The 17811-nt window shown below is 36.2% G+C and overlaps 1 protein-coding gene across 6 annotated transcripts in view; it reads right to left on the bottom strand.

Moving 5' to 3' along the window:
- Positions 1-17811, bottom strand: part of SAMSN1 (SAM domain, SH3 domain and nuclear localization signals 1) — a 174764-nt gene that overhangs the window by 42274 nt on the left and 114679 nt on the right. Inside the window, exon 1 of one of the 6 annotated variants that reach the window (XM_055567806.1) lies at positions 14770-14911. The exons of the other annotated variants lie outside the window; for them this stretch is intronic. Coding sequence (XP_055423781.1) covers positions 14770-14826 — 57 coding nt within the window. The 5' untranslated portion in view covers positions 14827-14911. Of the gene's footprint in view, positions 1-14769; positions 14912-17811 lie in introns of those variants that run through there. 6 annotated transcript variants of the gene reach the window in all.

The raw sequence follows: 17811 nt of genomic DNA, 5'->3' as shown, positions 1-17811 counted from the left end.
TCTCAAGGAATGTTCTTCCACTTTTCTTCCTCCTACTCAAATCCAGCCCATTCTTCAAGATCTCGATCAAGTCACACCTTCTATATGAGACCACTTACCAACCCTGCATCATTTTAGCACACACTGATTGCCCCTGGTCTTAAGTGATGTAGGACCAAAAGAGAAAATCCTACAGTTGGGAGGCTTGAGAAAACCACAGCAGATGAGAAATTTCACACGTTTCTCTTCAAGTTAAATGACAAAAAACATACATTTTCCAGTTATACAAAAGCAAATTATAACATGTTATAGTCAAAGAAAATGACTTGCTGATGTTTAATTAAATAGCATAATGTTTCTACATGATGAACTTTCGTGTAAATATACTACGTGACTTCTATGGCTAATCTTTGTGCTTAGAGTCAGGGTTGTCTATATGAATGAGTTAAGAATCTATCCTGGAAGAATTTACACTCTGTTGGTGCTATCAATCAATTTCTATTGAAAAGAACTAAACAGAGCCATTTTCAAATGAATGGCATACAAATATAGAAGCAATTCCTAAAAGCAGATTATATTCACACACACAATAAATTAATAATGTATACTAGATGTCAGCTTGGAAATTTATATTCATCATTATTTATATTTGCACTGACTACTTAATACGCAAAAGGCATTTTGTATGCATAAGTCTATACCTATATTATTGATAGTCTAAAAAAAGATACATTAACATGATCTCAGATTTTGGACATGAAATTAGCTGAAATCAATACAATTTGAGTTTGCTTAAACATCTTCAAATATTATTTACTCTAAGAGATTGTATAGTTATTGACTGAGGAACAATTTAGACATTGCCAAGTCGGAAGACAATAATTGCTAAAATGAAGATAAAGTATTAGAACACATTGAACCACCCACTGTGTGTTAAAAGGAGCAAAGGATGACAAACAATATGTCTAATATGTCTGAACTCTTTACTTGAACATAATCACTTGGGGACATTAGAAAAGTGTTGTATGTTCACAAGAATTCATTACTAGGATTTCCCTTTTTCTGAATGGACTATCTTTCCAAACCAAAATCGGCAGGAAGTTTTTTTGCAGCAGCATGGATGGTTTGTTAGGACCTTCCTGGATAAGGCTATGTTGAGAAGCATTCTGAAGGTATTTTCAGGCTTGGAATTAGAGGTCATGATAACCGTGTCTACCAAGTTTACAGAAGATGGTATGTGTTTTAGGGAAGATGGTGGGAAGAGGATGAGGAGTTACAGGTAATATATTTTATGTATTTATCATCCCTACTTAGTGATAAGTGTTTTCTGTGTGAGAAAATTTCCATTACTAATTTTTTTTGCTAGGCACCTTGATAGAATAGGGTGTAAAAAAATTGATTCAAATTTTCCAGTTATAAGAAAGATGTAAAATCCTCCCATAAATTTAGAAATTAACTTTCTATTGTGTACATATTAGATTTTTCTACTTATAGACAAATAATAAATAATATTTTAACTATGGTCACTTCATTGTCAGTTATTTTAATCTTATAATCTTTGAAAGCAAATAAATAATTTTGCATAAATAATTATCCAGAGTAGCATATGGCTAACAAAGAAATAATATTGAATATCATGGTTAAAGAATCCAATAGTTATTTAGGAGAAGAATAACTTTGAAGTAATAATTAGGGAAAGCCTTATTATATTGATCATAATCTTAATGATCAAATATACTAATCTACTCTTTGTTTTACCTACCAATGAAATGATATCAGTATCATTAATCTAGAAGACAAACTATTGAAAGCATAAAAGTTATGCTTATTCAACTTTATCATCAAAGAAATTTTTAAAAAGCAAGATAACTTTTTATTAGCTAAATTGAACATTCTCTTTCAAGGATTTAGATTTAAGTCTTTTTCCTTTTCAGTAATCAGAGAAAAAGTTGTGAAATATTTTACTAGTTAACATGTGGTGGAAGAATGTACAGTACCCTTAAGTCCAAGGGGATGGCACCCCACTCCAGTAACTCTTGCCTGGAAAAGCCCATGGATGGAGGAGCCTGGTAGGCTGCAGTCCATGGGGTCGCTAAGAGTCGGACACGACTGAGCGACTTCACTTTCACTTTTCACCTTCATGCATTGGAGAAGGTAATGGCAACCCGCTCCAGTGTTCTTGCCTGGAGAATCCCAGGGACAGGGGAGCCTGGTGGGCTACAGTCCATCGGGTCACACAGAGTCGGATATGACTGAAGCGACTTAGCAGCAGTAGCAGCAGTGTTGACCCAAACTTTAGGTTCCTGAGAAATTTCCTAACCAAATTTACTAGTCAAATGTTTTTGCCACTAAATCAAATTACTCCACTTTGTAAAATAAAATAAAGTCATCAAGAGGCAAACAGTCATAGTAACCACTGCTTTAAAATCACAGTTAAATCAATGTGTGAAAATTAAGCTGGGAAAATAGAATCCATTCAATAAACTTTCCCATCAAATTCTCTGAAACAAAAACTCTCCTTTACCTCCATTAGTCTTCAGTTTCCACCACATTCACTTGGCCTCTGGGTACATAATAACCTTTCTAAAGTTCTCCCCAGGAGATATTTTAGTCATGCAGGGATCTCCTTGAACACAAGTAATGACAAACAATAAGCTAATTCTCGAAAAGTTTTTTTTTTTTTAAGTCATTTTTACTACTTTTAAATGAGTGTGTTTGATGCATGATTTTGGTCCCCCTGATTAATGGTCACCGCCAGCCCAGCTTCTGGAGTTGTAATGTTTCTGTGAGCTTCCCTCCAGCAGAGCTCGACCATTAATCCAGTGGCATATGTCAGCCCAGCAGAGCAAGGTCACTCTTCTGCTTCAAGGGGAACCTTTTTAGAAATAATAAAACTGACAGAAAGTTCTTTTTTGCATGCTTTATGCCACCTGAGGTTGAGTGCTGCAGTTAATATCATAAAGCTTATAAACATTCCCATCTCAGGCGGCACCTGCTGACACTATGCTTAGGGATTTAAACGTTCTTTTTCTTAGTAAGAACAGACATGTTTATGTGGGGCAAATATACAGTGTGTAATCCCAAACAGGAAAAGAATAGGTAGAAAAAAATAGCTGTAAGTTCATGCTAGGATATTTAGAGGAGACATTTAGGTTCTATAATTTCTTCACTGTCAATTACATTTATTTTCCTTTCATCATATTTGGATTTGGCTATAAAAATATTTCAGTCTACTAAGAGATAAATAGTGGTGTTGGAAAGTCATAGTAGTGGCAGAAATGAACTCAGTACATGATAATTCCTAAACCTACACTATATGTTCTGATAACTGCAAAACATCTATCTTTGAAAGAATTTTATTTAAAAAATTGTTACCCTTTGTTTCATTGGTAGTGGGTACATTAAAATTGGTAAATAATTATAGTGAGATATTTGTAGTTTTAAAGTAGATGGTGTGAAACTTGTAGACAGCTTAGTTTAGAAAAGATGATGACTAAATAACAGCTAAAAATATAAATAATATAAGCATTACAACCTTTATATATTGAGTTATTTCTCTATTACTTGTAATTAAAAAAATCAAAGTTACTCAGTAAAACCATGTGGTATTCAGAAAAAAATTTAATATCCAGACTAATATCATATCACTATGTACTGTTATACTGCTAAAGGAAAATCTGTCTTGAATCTGATTCCAGGAATTTAAATTGTTAAAATTATGAAATGTATAGAAAAGAAATTTCATTATTTAGTTGTCTTTATTTTATGTATATAGAGAAAAGGCGGGGCCAGTGGGCAACTTAGGCCAGTCTTTCCAAGAAGCCAGTGCCTTGGTTTGGTCCCCATGGCCAATGTCAAACTGTCACATTGACAGGTACAAGAACTTCAAGCTTTCAAAAATAAATGACTGAGGGGTTGCAGGGGTACTTACTCATAAACTAAACTGATAGGATACCAAAATTAGCAATATCAGGAGTTGATTAGTTATGAGAAATTCAACTGCCAAGAAGAATGTATATTCTTGTTGACTAATCAAAGAGTTGTCTCCCCTAGAGACGTGGAACACAAAATCATTGTTGGAAGTTTGTTTGATTAGGATAGCAGAGACAAAGAAAAGTTGTATTAGGTTGTATTAAGAGCTAGAGACACAAAGTTATAATAGCCTGAAATATATAGTTCACCTAAGTGAGCAAGTCTGCTGAGCCTAATGGAATATTTGCTTCTGCTGCTATGCATTATTCTGCAGACTCAATGGTAAATTCTATTCTCCCACTCCTTTCTAAGCACCCTGGAAGCAACACTCTTTGCAAATGTTTCTTCCCCCGCTTCAGACAGATTACATTACAACTTTTGATTACTGTTTTGTCTCATTACATTCTGATTCTAAGAATGGTTACTTTGTTTTATGTGAGTGTTGCCCAGATCTTTACCAGTGACCCATTTACAAACTATGTCTTGAAGTAGAGTACTACTTTAGATGACTCATATTATCCATTAGTCATTTTACAAGTATTGTGCATATATTGAGAAATCATGACTATATTCCATATTATAAATATTTTTGATGGTAGTCAAAGTATAACAGAAAGCACATGGAGTCTGAAAGTTAGACAGAGTTCAACACCCTTTGTTCCTCAACAGAAATTGCAGAGCTACAGGTATGGATAAGATACATTCCTTGTTCTTATCCATTTGGTAAGATGGTAACTCCATTTGGGAGGACATATTAGAATAAACTATGGTAAAAGAAACAATAGTGGAACAAGTTCTATTAAACTAGAAAGGAGGGAGAGATTATTAATCAAACATGGACATTATGCTAGGAAATTTACACACGGTAATTTATTTAATTTTCTTATCAATCTTCTGTGATGTGCTTTAACACCCCCTCTTCTTCAGATAAGCACATGAAGCCCAAAAGATGTTTAGTAAAATGTTCAACATCTCATAGTTACATAGTACCTCAACCCTGATCTAAAAGACTTTAGTTCATATTCCCTCCTGCTCTGCCAGAATGCTCTCTTTATGCACTGCCTTGGGTTAACTCTTGGAGGCTTCCTTGAGGAAAAGGTATTAAAATAGAGATTTAAGTTCATGAGTTGCGATGAACAAAGGCATTCTAGGCTAAGGAAAGCACAAACAGGAACGTATAAGAGTGTTCAGAGCCTTTCAAAGATGAGATCTGGATACACAAAGAGAGACACGAGGTTATGTACACAGAGACACTGAAGGCGAAGCAAGTAGAGGCCAACTGCTGGCCTAAAAGAAGCCTAGAACAGATTCTTCCCTTATGACCCTCAAAGAAAACCAGTTCTGCCTCACCTTGATCTTGAACTTTGAACCACCAAAACTGTGAGAAAATAAATGGCTGTTCTCTAAGCCACCTAGCCTATGGTATTTTATTATGGAAGCCTTAGAAAACTAACACAAACCAGGTGAAAACTTCCAAAGCTTTTTAAATGAGGGGAGAAATGGGACACGACCAGCTGTGTTGACAAATGGCTATCTTTAGAAGAATCACCACCAGACAACTTAAAACTCTCTTCTATTCTTATTAATCAGTTCTTAATGGAGGACGTTTTTGTTCTCTCCTAAGAAGCTAATTAAAAATGTCTTGTTTCTAAAAGTTCACCTAAATCCTTAACACTGGAAAGAAAGAGAAATGAATCAGTTTGGGAATGCTAAATTTGGAAACTTAGATATTTGGAGCATGGGCTTAATTCCATTGTAACACACATACACACACACACACACACGCACACACTGCACACACACACACAGTCTTCAGGGATAATGAAGCCATTTGTCTCCTTAGCAAGGCAAGGAAAGATTAAAGAGATAAGTGTTTCATTAAATTGATTTTTAGCAAATCCAGTGCATTGGTAGTCAAGGTAATGACTTTGTACTTTGTACCTTCCTGTACGATATAATGGAGAAGGCAATGGTACCCCACTCCGGTACTCTTGCCTGGAAAATCCCACGGACAGAGGAGCCTGGTGGGCTGCAGTCCATGGGGTCGAGAAGAGTTGGACATGACTGAACGACTTCACTTTCACTTTTCACTTTCATGCATTAGAGAAGGAAATGGCAGCCCACTCCAGTGTTCTGGCCTGGAGAATCCCAGGGACGGGGGAGCCTGGTGGGCTGCCATCTCTGGGGTCGCACAGAGTCGGACATGATTGAAGTGACTTAGCAGCAGCAGTAGGATATAATACCTGTATTTCCAAGGGGAGTCTACACTTCCATCATTTCTCTCAACCATTTATTTCCAGAACTTTCTATATACCATCTGGGCACAGTGGGTTTTTTCAAGGATAGCCAGTCTATTTGTTACTCAACCTTTGCTACTTGCTTGCATAAAACTTGATTACAGATTCATATTCAATAAAATGGGAAGGCTAGAGTGAATTGATACTTTGCTTGAAGATAATTTTTCAAGCCTAAAATTATTTACCACTATCAAACAATTAAACAAGGTGAGATAAGCAAATTATTAGTTCCTGTATTCTGATTCAAGGTGCCCTAGAAAGGAAAATCAAATCCAACAGAAAATTGTGTTTTGAGGAAAGATGTAGAAACTTTTGGGAAGTGGGATATCCATATGCGCCTAAGTGTCTGGTGGCTATGAAGAGAGGGATAAGGGCATTTTTCCTTGATGTGTGAACACGAGCTAGAAGCAAGAACAGGGCAGGACGGTGGCAGCCTTTCTGTTTACTACCATTAGAGCCCATGTGTAAATTCATTTTTTATACCTCCAAAAGTTTACAGTATGTACAAATAGATCTCCAATTCAACATCTTCTCAACACCCAACCTACCACTTCTCTTGTGTGAGTCACCATTATCCTTTCCTGATTTCTGTAATAGCTTCCTAAAGGGTCTCTTTTCCCTGCTTCCTCCCTCACTTTCTTCAGTGTATGTGAAACACAAAAGCAAGAATTAGCCCACTAACATGTAAGCCAGATTTTTCTCTGTCCTTCTCAAAATCTTTTAATACCAGCTAAAATCCTTATAATGACCTAGAGGACCTTCTACATCCAACTCTTTGTGACTGCTCTTCCCTTTGTATATTCTGATTTATTGTTTCTCAAATACACCAGGGACACTCACCCCCACCTTCAGAATTTTGATCTTGCTCTTCCTGTGGCCTAGAATAAGATTTCCTTATTCAGTGTCATGGCCAGCTTTTCATTTCCTTCATATCCTTTTCAGATGTCCCATTTTCACCAAGTCTTCCCTAGTCCCAAATATTTCATATTCTTCCTTCTCTTCTTAGCACTTATCATTACTTAGCACACTTTGTATTTAACATATTTATCTCATTTATTGTCTGTCATTTCTAATAAATATAAATCCTATGAGGACATGAATCTTTGTTTTATTCACCACTGTATTCCCAAACACTCAATAGATATATACAGCTTTGAAAAATGAATGAAATAAAGAAAAAATGAATTCAGTTCTAAGTCTTTTGAAGAGATTAGTAGAAAAAAATATCTCCAGATTGGAAAACCTTAAACATTCTTGATGGCACATTCCACATTAGGTAAATCAGAATATTTGAAGATGGAACCCAATAATTGGTATTTCTTAAAACTCTTCAGTGATTCAAATGGGCAACCTAGGCTAAAAGCCATCAATATAGACATCATTTCCAAACTTTAAAGATCTTACAGAACTTCTGGTTATCTCACTACAATGTATATTCTGATTTAATAGGCTTGGGGTAGGCCAGACAGTGTTTTTCTAACAAACTTCTAGAATGCCAATATTGCTGGTCTGTAGGACCACAATAAGTGGCAAGTACTTAGAATCACCTTCAAGCCAATCTTGGTGGCTCAGTGATACTTTTTACCATGGTCTATCCTCTGTCTTCTTCTGATTTATGCTATTTGTTTTTAGGTTTGCATTATAATTTACTTTAAATATTAATTAGAAAACAAATATGGTATAAATACTAACTAAATACATAACTGAAGAGAACATTTTGAGAGATTTCTTAGTTGCACAGAGAAATAATAACCAAAAGTAAAAATAAACATTTATTTATACCCACCATTTTTTAATGGAATAAATGGATTTAAAGTATTACCTACATTGTATATTGCATACCTTACTTGGAATCACGTTCTTTCAAAATCCAAAATGTTTAACTGAAAATACATAAATTAAAATCTGAAAATTATACTGAAAAATTATATCTGAAAATTTTGCATCAGATGCTGATGCAAAAAGAAGTGCATGCATGCTAAGTCACTTCAGTAATATCTGACTCTTTGCAATCCTATGGACCAACCCTATGGACTGTAGCCGCCAGGCTCCTCTGTCCATGGGATTCCCTAGGCAAGAATACTGGAGTGGGTTGCCATTTCCTCCTCCAGGGTAACTTCCCCATCCGGGGATCAAACTCATGTCTCTTAATGTCTTCTGCATTGTGAGGTGGGTTCTTTACCACCAGGGCCAATTGGAAAGCTGCAAAAAGAAGGAGCAGATGGGAAACCCCCAGATTTAGAATAAAAAAAGTTGTCTTGTATACTCTCAAATAAACTTTTTTTTTTTTTTTTTTGCCAGCTATGCTATCTTGGGCAAAACTTTTCACATCTACAGGGCCGTTTTCTTTTCTGTAAATTGAAGGTTAGGGGAAGGAGTTCCATAAGCCCCTTGTGTAATTACTTGGTCTAAAGTAAGCACCAGTTCAAATAAACACTTCACCTTTTTTCTTATACTTGGTTAGATAAGAGTTAAAAATATATCTTAACAGTCTTGATAGGAAAAGCAATGAAGAAAACTCTTTAATGCCACAACTATGTCATCCTTGTCTAGGAGCATAAATTTGCACAGCGGGCAGTGCGGTGAAAACAACTCATAATCAACTCATCACCTCTCATCATTGCTAGGATCAAATGCAAATGGGAAAGAATGCCACTTCAGTCATTGCTAGTGAAAATTAGCGTCTGTGACACTAATGGTGTCTCATTTAGTATGCACTTTAGATTTTAAAATATGGTAAAAAAAAAAAAAAAAAAAAAAAAAGCACTATTTCCAGAACTGCCATTATTCCAATGTTTTCCTTTAAAATAACCGTGGTATTTGAACCTCCTTTACTAAAAGAAAAACCTCAGTTAAAATTTATGAACACAGATCATTAATCCCAGCCAAATAGAGGTCAACTTGTTCTAATTACAGTGTCAGAGTCTTTGTGGGGTCTACTCCTTTTCTATTTTCAAAGTTTCTACCATATTTCCTGACCTGGAACAGTGGTCTACTTGGTATGTAACAATGGGACACTCTAGGGATTCTTGCACAACATATTGGAGTCTTTCTTAAAACTTAAATAAAACTTAGAAATGAATTACATGTATTTACACACAGACATACAAACTTTCTTACGTACACACTAATAGACTTGCAAACAAGAATAATGAAAATACATAGTACTGGTCAGTTTTCATATTTGAACCAGGTTGCATACAGGAAATCAAGAAAATTCATTCCTTTTACAAATACTTATTAAGAGCCTACTTCATTAAAGGTATTATACTAGATTTAGGAGGGAAATACATGTTTTTACTTATCTCAATACTAGATCATGATATTTTTGACAATCTGAGCACTTGAATACTAGCAAAGTTGTTCCTATGGTTATTTTACAATTTAAAGTTTTAAAGCTTGGGTGGGCATCTGGAGGAATTTGACAGGTGGAATTCTTGCATTTAATTAGAGACAGGAATGGAGAACCTCTAAATTCCTTTCGAACTTACAGAAGCTCTTAAAGATATATTGTCCTAGCTTTCCTTAAAATTCAGCTGGTAATTAAGACAGAAATATTAATAATATCTACAGTCTCTAAGCTTGTAAATGTGCCATAATAATGAGGGAGTACCAGAAATTGACATATGTATTTCACACTACACAGTTTTGCTTTTTTCTGTGTATCTCTAAGTTTATTAACCTTCTCTATACCTTCTCATCTACAAGACTAAAAAGAGATATTCTGTCACAGAAATGTTACAAATATTAAATAAATTAATGTACAAAAAGTTCTAAACACAGTCACTGGTATGTAATAACCCCATAATAAATATAGCAAACTAGCACAGTTCAGTTAGAAAAAATAGTTAAGGAAAATCTCATTCTATAATTTAAGCACTTATAGAGTGTAATGAGATCATGAGTTTCCTTGATAGCTCAGTTGGTAAAGAATCCGCTTGCACTGCAGGAGACCCTGGTTTGATTCCTGGTTCAGGAAGAGCCACTGGAGAAGGGATAGGCTACACACTCCAGTATTCTTGGGCTTCCCTAGTGGCTCAGCTGGTAAAGAATCTGCCTGGACTGTGGGAGACCTGGGTTTGATCCCTGGGTTGGGAAGATCCCCTGGAGAAAGGAAAGGCTACCCACTCCAGTATTGTGGCCTGGAGAATTGCATGGACTGTATAATCCATGGAATCACAAAGAGTCAGACAAGGCTGAGTGACTTTCACTTCACTTCACTGAGATCATATATTTTGAACTCTGAGTCCTAGATGTGCTTAATTTTTTTTACATCACAATAAATAGTGGATACTAGTGATGAGAAGGTAAAAACAAAATTCAAAAAGGAAAGTACAGTACCTATCTAATATGTTAAGCAAGGCTATTTTGGACTGACTAACCTAAATGTAGAATACTCAATCATTTATCAAAAAGAAATGTATCAAATGTCTTTCTTAATTTGTATTTACTTATGCTCCATAACGGAGAAGGCAATGGCAACCCGCTCCAGTACTCTTGCCTGGAAAATCCCATGGATGGAGGAGCCTGGTAGGCTGCAGTCCATGGGGTCGCTAAGAGTCAGGCAAGACTGAGAAACTTCACTTTCACTTTTCACTTTCATGCACTGGAGAAGGAAATGGCAACCCACTCCAGTGTTCTTGCCTGGAGAATCCCAGGGACAGAGGAGCCTAGTGGGCTGCCATCTATGGGGTCACACAGAGTTGGACACGACTGAAGTGACTTAGCAGCAGCATGCCCCATAAAGAGTTCCCTTGAAGTAGGAAATGGTACCACTCCAATATTCTTGCCTGGAAAATTCCATGGACAGAGGAGCCTTGCAGGCTATAGTCCATGGGATCACAAAGAGTCAGACAAGACTGAGTAACTGAGCGCACACGCACGTGAGCACACACACACACAAAGAGAGTTGTGAGACATGAATTATAACAGTTTCACTTATGGAATATTTCTGGTTTCTCCTTCTTAACCTACAATATGAATCTGTTATAACACATGTGAATGCAATTGGTTCTATTTATGAACTATTTGAAGAAAGGAGTTCATACCAAAACTGGAGAAATAGAGAAATAAAGGATGAAAAAGAAGACATACTAATAAATTATAGATGGTGAAACTGTACTTTGATATGTTTTGATTTTTTTTGATATATGGACATTGATAAGTCTCATAAGAAAATAATAAATTATTTTGTATCAGTTCAGTTCAGTTCAGTCGCTCAGTCGTGTCCAACTCTTTGCGACCCCATGTATCGCAGCACGCAAGGCCTCCCTGTCCATCACCATCTCCTGGAGTTCACTCAAACTCATGTCCATTGAGTCGGTGATGCCATCCAGCCATCTCATCCTCTGTCATCCCCTTCTCCTCCTGCCCCCAATCCCTCCCAGCATCAGTCTTTTCCAGTGAGTCAACTTTTCGCATGAGGTGGCCAAAGTACTGGAGTTTCAGCTTTAGCATCATTCCCTCCAAAGAATACCCAGGGCTGATCTCCTTCAGAATGGACTGGTTGGATCTCCTTGCAGTCCAAGGGACTCTCAGGAGTCTTCTCCAACACCACAGTTCAAAATATAAGCTCATAAAACCCATTGCTGTATTATATGTCCATGGATGTTTTGAACCATCTTACAACCATAGGACATATTTTAAAATATATTTTAAAATACTAATAACAAAGTCCTTCTCCATTATTTCCATTTCAGATGAACAGCTTCATAATTCATATTTAAGGAGCAGTGTTTGGTATAATATGCATTCATGATTTGAATTGGGTATAGGGGTTTCCCTTATGGCCCAGTGGGTAAATAATTCACCTGCCAATGCAGGAGATGGGGGTTCCATCCCTGGGTCAGAATGATCCCCTGGGGAAGGAAATGGCAACCCACTCCAGTATACTTGCCTGGAGAATCCCCATGGACAGAGGAGCCGGGTGGGCTACAGTCCATGGGGTCACAAAGAGTTGGACACAGCTGAGCAAGTAAGCCCAGCAGCACATTAGGTCACCTGGACTATAAGCCACAGGAGTTAACATGAACTGCATGACTAAATAATAGTTTCCTCATTTTTAATGTGGTTGCTTCTTACCTACTTTAGCACTTACAACTGAAAAACAAGGAAATCTCTCTCAGAAATTTTGAAAGAATACAGCACAAGGGGGCTTCCCAGATAGCTCAGTGGTAAAGAATCAGCCTGCCAATGTAGGAGACAAGCTTTGATCCCTGGGTTGGGAAGATCCTCTGGAGGAGGAAAAGGAAACCCACTCCAGTATTCTTGCCTGAAAAAATCCCAGGGCCAGAGGAGCCGGGCAGGCTACAGGCCACAGGGTCGCAAAGAGTCAGACACGACTGAGTATGTATGCTAAAAGCTGCAGCACAAAGTGTACGTTTCTGGGTCAGGAGATGTGCATGGTTGTCTGGATGCAGTTAATCCATGTAGACAGTAATTCCCTATATTTCAGACTGGTTTCTTGATGGTTCTATTCTATCTTTCTAAACACAGGCCCTATATTCCCTTCTAGTCAATGAAGGATTTGAAATCCTCATTCTACTAGTCACTTATTTGTAGGAATCTCCAGCATCTCATCTGGATTTGGCTTTTTTTCCATAAAATACATAAAGAAAATTATCCAGTAAAATAAATATGAATTAAAGCAAAGTTATTTCTAAGACAGAATTATAATAATTGGAAAAAAATATTAACTCCATATTAAAAGGAAAGGATTTAGCTGGAATGTATGAACAATACTTTTTCATATACATTCACATACCTCTTTAAATTCATATAAAATGAAACCATCCATCTAAAGAAAACAGGAATCCACTCACAACAAAAAATGTTTCCAATGTGACTATTTTCTGTGATATATTTTGCTCTCAGATATATACTTTATCAAATATATTTTTACTTTTATGTGTAAGAAACTCAGTAATATGAACAATATTCTACTTCTATTACAATAGCCCCTGCAATTAAGGCAAAAGATAATCATAGACTAAAATATCATTTTGAAAGTTGTTCCATGACATAAATATGATAGCAGCTCACTACATAATAGGATTCTTATGAGGTACTCTAACTTTAAACTGTAAATACTTGGATGAAAACCACTGCTTTTAATTAATTTTTATGAATTAATTTCCCTAAAACCTAGTTTTGTCAACTCAATATTGGTTGCATTTAATCAAGCAAATTTTGTATAAAATTAATCTTAAATAGAAAGGTAAGCAATGCTTGTTGTACTCTTTGGGAAATGTTACCTTGCATTTGCATTTTTATTCTACTAGGGGAAAAGACAGAAATCATGATATGTTATCCAGCTATATTTAAGTAGAAATGTTTGCCTATCCTTTATCAGGCCTTTTTGTCAGAAAAAATTAATATTGAAAATCATTTATTCTCAGTTTCCAAATATCAGAAATCATTTATTTTTAGTTTCCTTCAGAGAGGTTTTGTGGTAACTTGCAAAGAGTTATAAAATATAAAATATTGACTATTGTTCAATGCCATGACAATTCAAAAGTTCACAATCAATTACCAATTCCTTTCTGTCTGGAAGGGACCAAGCAAATAAATTCCAATAATAGATAATTATTGGAATAAATGTCCTCTAAAAAAGACATTTGACCTCAGTTATTGTTTATTTACAAGCATATTTAAAATGTTTACCTAAGAAACAAAAAAAAAATGTACAGGTTTTGGAAAAATTCACTGACACCAGTATTTCAGAGATATTTTCCTTTATGATACTAATGAAACTAATTTAGAGTCATACAATAGAATCCAAACTTTGTTATCTCATACCTTTTTTTTAAGTAGTCATTAGCAATTATTTTCAAGACAAAGAATAGAATAACATTTCAAATAGAATCAGTTCAACAAATCTATACATTATGGAGTCTTGATGTTTCCCAAACAACCCAATCCTCTCTCAAGTAGTGGAGCTAGTTCAAGAGAGAAAGTAGTAACAATAGCCTCTATAATAAACTATCATATTTTAGTCTGAAGAAATGAGAAACATCAAATATTCAATCAAAACATCTCCATTTTGTAACCTTCTCATAATGCATTATGAAAAGTTGAGACTGTAAGAAATAAAATGCACTTGGTAGATTATTAAATAGACTTTGCCACCTTTATAGTTATTAAGAACATACAATAATGTAAAGTAATTAGCCTCCAATTAAAATAAATAAATTTATATTAAAAAAAGAATATACACAAAGATTTCATAATATCAGTCTTTCAGAGATCACCAAAATGATTTCCATGGAGCTGACAGTATGAGCTCAGAGTTCAGTTACAGTTGTAAATAATCAAATATGCCCTATAAGATAAAATTACATAGACAATAATTGTCAGCTATCATTTAACAGCTAATGTTCGATTCAGTTTTTCCCATGTTTGCCATGAAGCTTTCAACCATATGGTTGAACTGATTTCTTACGGGCAGATAAAAACCATGTGTCTCTGTGTGCATTCTATTAAATAGTTTGGTTTTGTTTGACTATGTATGAAATCACCATACCTTAGGCTTTTGATGTTTTTCCTTCTCTGAAGCATTGGATGGTTTTCTCTTCAGCATTTTGAATTCACACTACTCCGAATGAGTGCACTTTCTGGTGTTACAGAAATGACTGAAGACTGTCAGCAGTGTGCTCTCTAATGTGTACAGCTGCAGAGAAGTTTGAATCTAGTAACCTGCCACTTCCTCTTTTTGGTCCGGATATGACCTCACATCTACATGGGTAAGTTTTTTTTTTTTTAACAGTAATTCTTTGGTAACTTTTAACATTCTGTTCTTGCTATATTCTATGAGGTAGATCCCTAACAACCTCACACATCAGCATGCCTGCAGTTATAAGGGCCATGAATATTTCAAAATAACACATTTTTTCAGTTTATAAAAAAATAAAAATCTGTAACACATTCCATGAGATAGAGAGATAGGTAGAGAGATAGGTAGAGATAAGTAGAGAGAAGAAAACATCTGAGCTAATAAATGAAACAAAACTTGAGATGTGAACTTTATAGTATGTAAAAAATGAAGAGAATACTCAGGGTAGTCAACTTTGTATTCCCATGTAAACCTTATTGGAAGATGTAATAAGATAGATTTTAAACAATACTAAAGAGAGTTCCAAAAAAACAACTATTTCTGCTTTATTGACTATCGCAAAGCATTTGACTGTGTGGATCACAATAAATTGTGGAAAATTCTGAAAGAGATGGGAATACCAGACCACCTGACCTGCCTCTTAAGAAACCTGTATGCAGGTCAGGAAGCAACAATTAGAACTGGACATGGGACAACAGACTGGTTCCAAACAGGAAAAGGAGTACGTCAAGGCTGTATATTGTCACCCTGCTTATTTAACTTATATGCAGAGTACATCATAAGAAACACTGGGCTGGAGGAAGCACAAGCTGGAATCAAGGTTGCTGGGAGAAATATCAATAACCTCAGATATGCAGATGACACCACCCTTATGGCAGAAAGTGAAGAGGAACTAAAAATCCTCTTGATGAAAGTGAAAGAGGAGAGTGAAAAAGTTGGCTTAAAGCTCAACATTCAGAAAACGCAGATCATGGCATCTGGTCCCATCACTTCATGGGAAATAGATGGGGAAACAGTGGAAACAGTGTCAGGCTTTATTTTGAGGGGCTCCAAAATCACTGCAGATGGTGATTGCGGCCATAAAGACGCTTACTCCTTGGAAGGAAAGTTATGACCAACCTAGATAGCATATTCAAAAGCAGAGACATTACTTTACATTACTTTGCCAACAAAGGTCCATCTAGTCAAGGCTATGGTTTTTCCTGTGGTCATGTATGGATATGAGAGTTGGACTGTGAAGAAAGCTGAGTGCCAAAGAATTGATGCTTTTGAACTGTGGTGTTGGAGAAGATTCTTGAGAGTCCCTTGGACTGCAAGGAGATCCAACCAGTCCATCCTAAAGGAGGTCAGTCCTGGGTATTCATTGGAAGGACTGATGCTAAAGCTGACACTCCAATATTTTGGCCACCACATGCGAAGAGTTGACTCATTGGAAAAGACCCTGATGCTGGGCGGGATTAGGGTCAGGAGGAGAAGGGGACGACAGAGGATGAGATGGCTGGATGGCATCACCGACTCGATGGACATGGGTTTGGGTGGACTCCGGTAGTTGTTGATAGACAGGGAGGCCTGGCGTGCTGTGATTCATGGGGTCGCAAAGAGTCAGACACGACTGAGCAACTGAACTGAACTGAATCCTATTTAAAGCATATATGCACATTTTAAAAAACAGTATGGATGAAATTCATATAAATAGGAATATGAATCCAGAAGTAAATTATTATGCATATTGTTACTTTGTGAACACATTACTAGGCTGTAAAGTGAAAGTGAAGTGGCTCAGATGTATCTGACTCTTTTTGACCCCATGGACTATAGCCTACAAGTTTCCTCCAGCCATGGAATTTTCTAGGCAAGAGTACTGGAGTGGGTTGCCATTTCCTTCTCTAGGGGATCTTCCCCAACTCAGGGATCAAACCTGGTCTCCAGCATTGTAAGCAGACGATTTTACCATCTGAGCCACCAGGGAGGCTCCTTATGTTGTAAATTCCTGATTAATAAGGAAATGAATTAAACAGAACCCTCAATTAACCAGATGTCTTTCTGCTACAAACTGCATTGCCATATGTTGATAATTGCTAATAGAGTAGTGATCCAGTGGATCAATGGTACCTTCAAATGAAGCATCCCAAGTCCTTATTTATTAGTCCTGGAGTAGAGCTAATATGACTTAGAAAGAATTTCCCCATCAAACTAAAGGATTTAGCATTTTTTTATTATAATGTCAAAACCAACATAGCCTGGAAAGTAAAAGCAAGAAGTTCAAGCTTTCTTATTAATTAGGGATTTACCAAAGGGAGATTTGTAAAATCTCTGAAACTCCACTTCTATTAAAACCAGCTTGTTAAGGGAATCAACCTAGATTTTATTTATAAAACCCCTGGGTTGAAAAACAGTGGTACCATATTCTTAATGAGCAGCTTTTCTACGTGAAAAATCAACTGACCTTATTTCTCAGTCTTTACTCATACCTCTAAGCCCCTCCTCCCCAAAACCCAGTTCTAGTGTTCAAATTTCACTGATTCATTTACCAAATATTAAATTGTCTGTTCTGTGCTGTCTGATAATATATCAAGCCACCTGAGTAGCTAAAATATAGTTTATGTTCTGTAACAGAATTGAAGGCATACACTTGTTAAGATATTATGCTTCTTCTACTGGATATTAAGAGCAGGTTTATATTTTTCAAGAGTTATCAGGCTGGTATTTTCCAAATAGTGACAGAGTATGACACTAAAGAACCTGAGTACTCTGAAGTTGGGTAATTCCCTAGAACTATGCTTCTTTTCAAACTTTCTGTTGGTGCTTAAGTTAAAGAAGTGATCTAAGTAAAAAAAAAAAAAAAAAAAAAACAAACCAACAACAACTTCAGAAACTGAAAGTCATGAAAAAATGTATTTCTTATTGAAACACTTGGAACCTCTGTGCCCCCATTTTTTCATCTGTGAATAG

The sequence above is a fragment of the Bubalus kerabau genome, chromosome 2, assembly GCF_029407905.1.
Source record: "Bubalus kerabau isolate K-KA32 ecotype Philippines breed swamp buffalo chromosome 2, PCC_UOA_SB_1v2, whole genome shotgun sequence".
Classification (NCBI taxonomy): Eukaryota; Metazoa; Chordata; class Mammalia; order Artiodactyla; family Bovidae; genus Bubalus; species Bubalus kerabau.
This window is presented reverse-complemented; position numbering and strand designations above follow the sequence as displayed.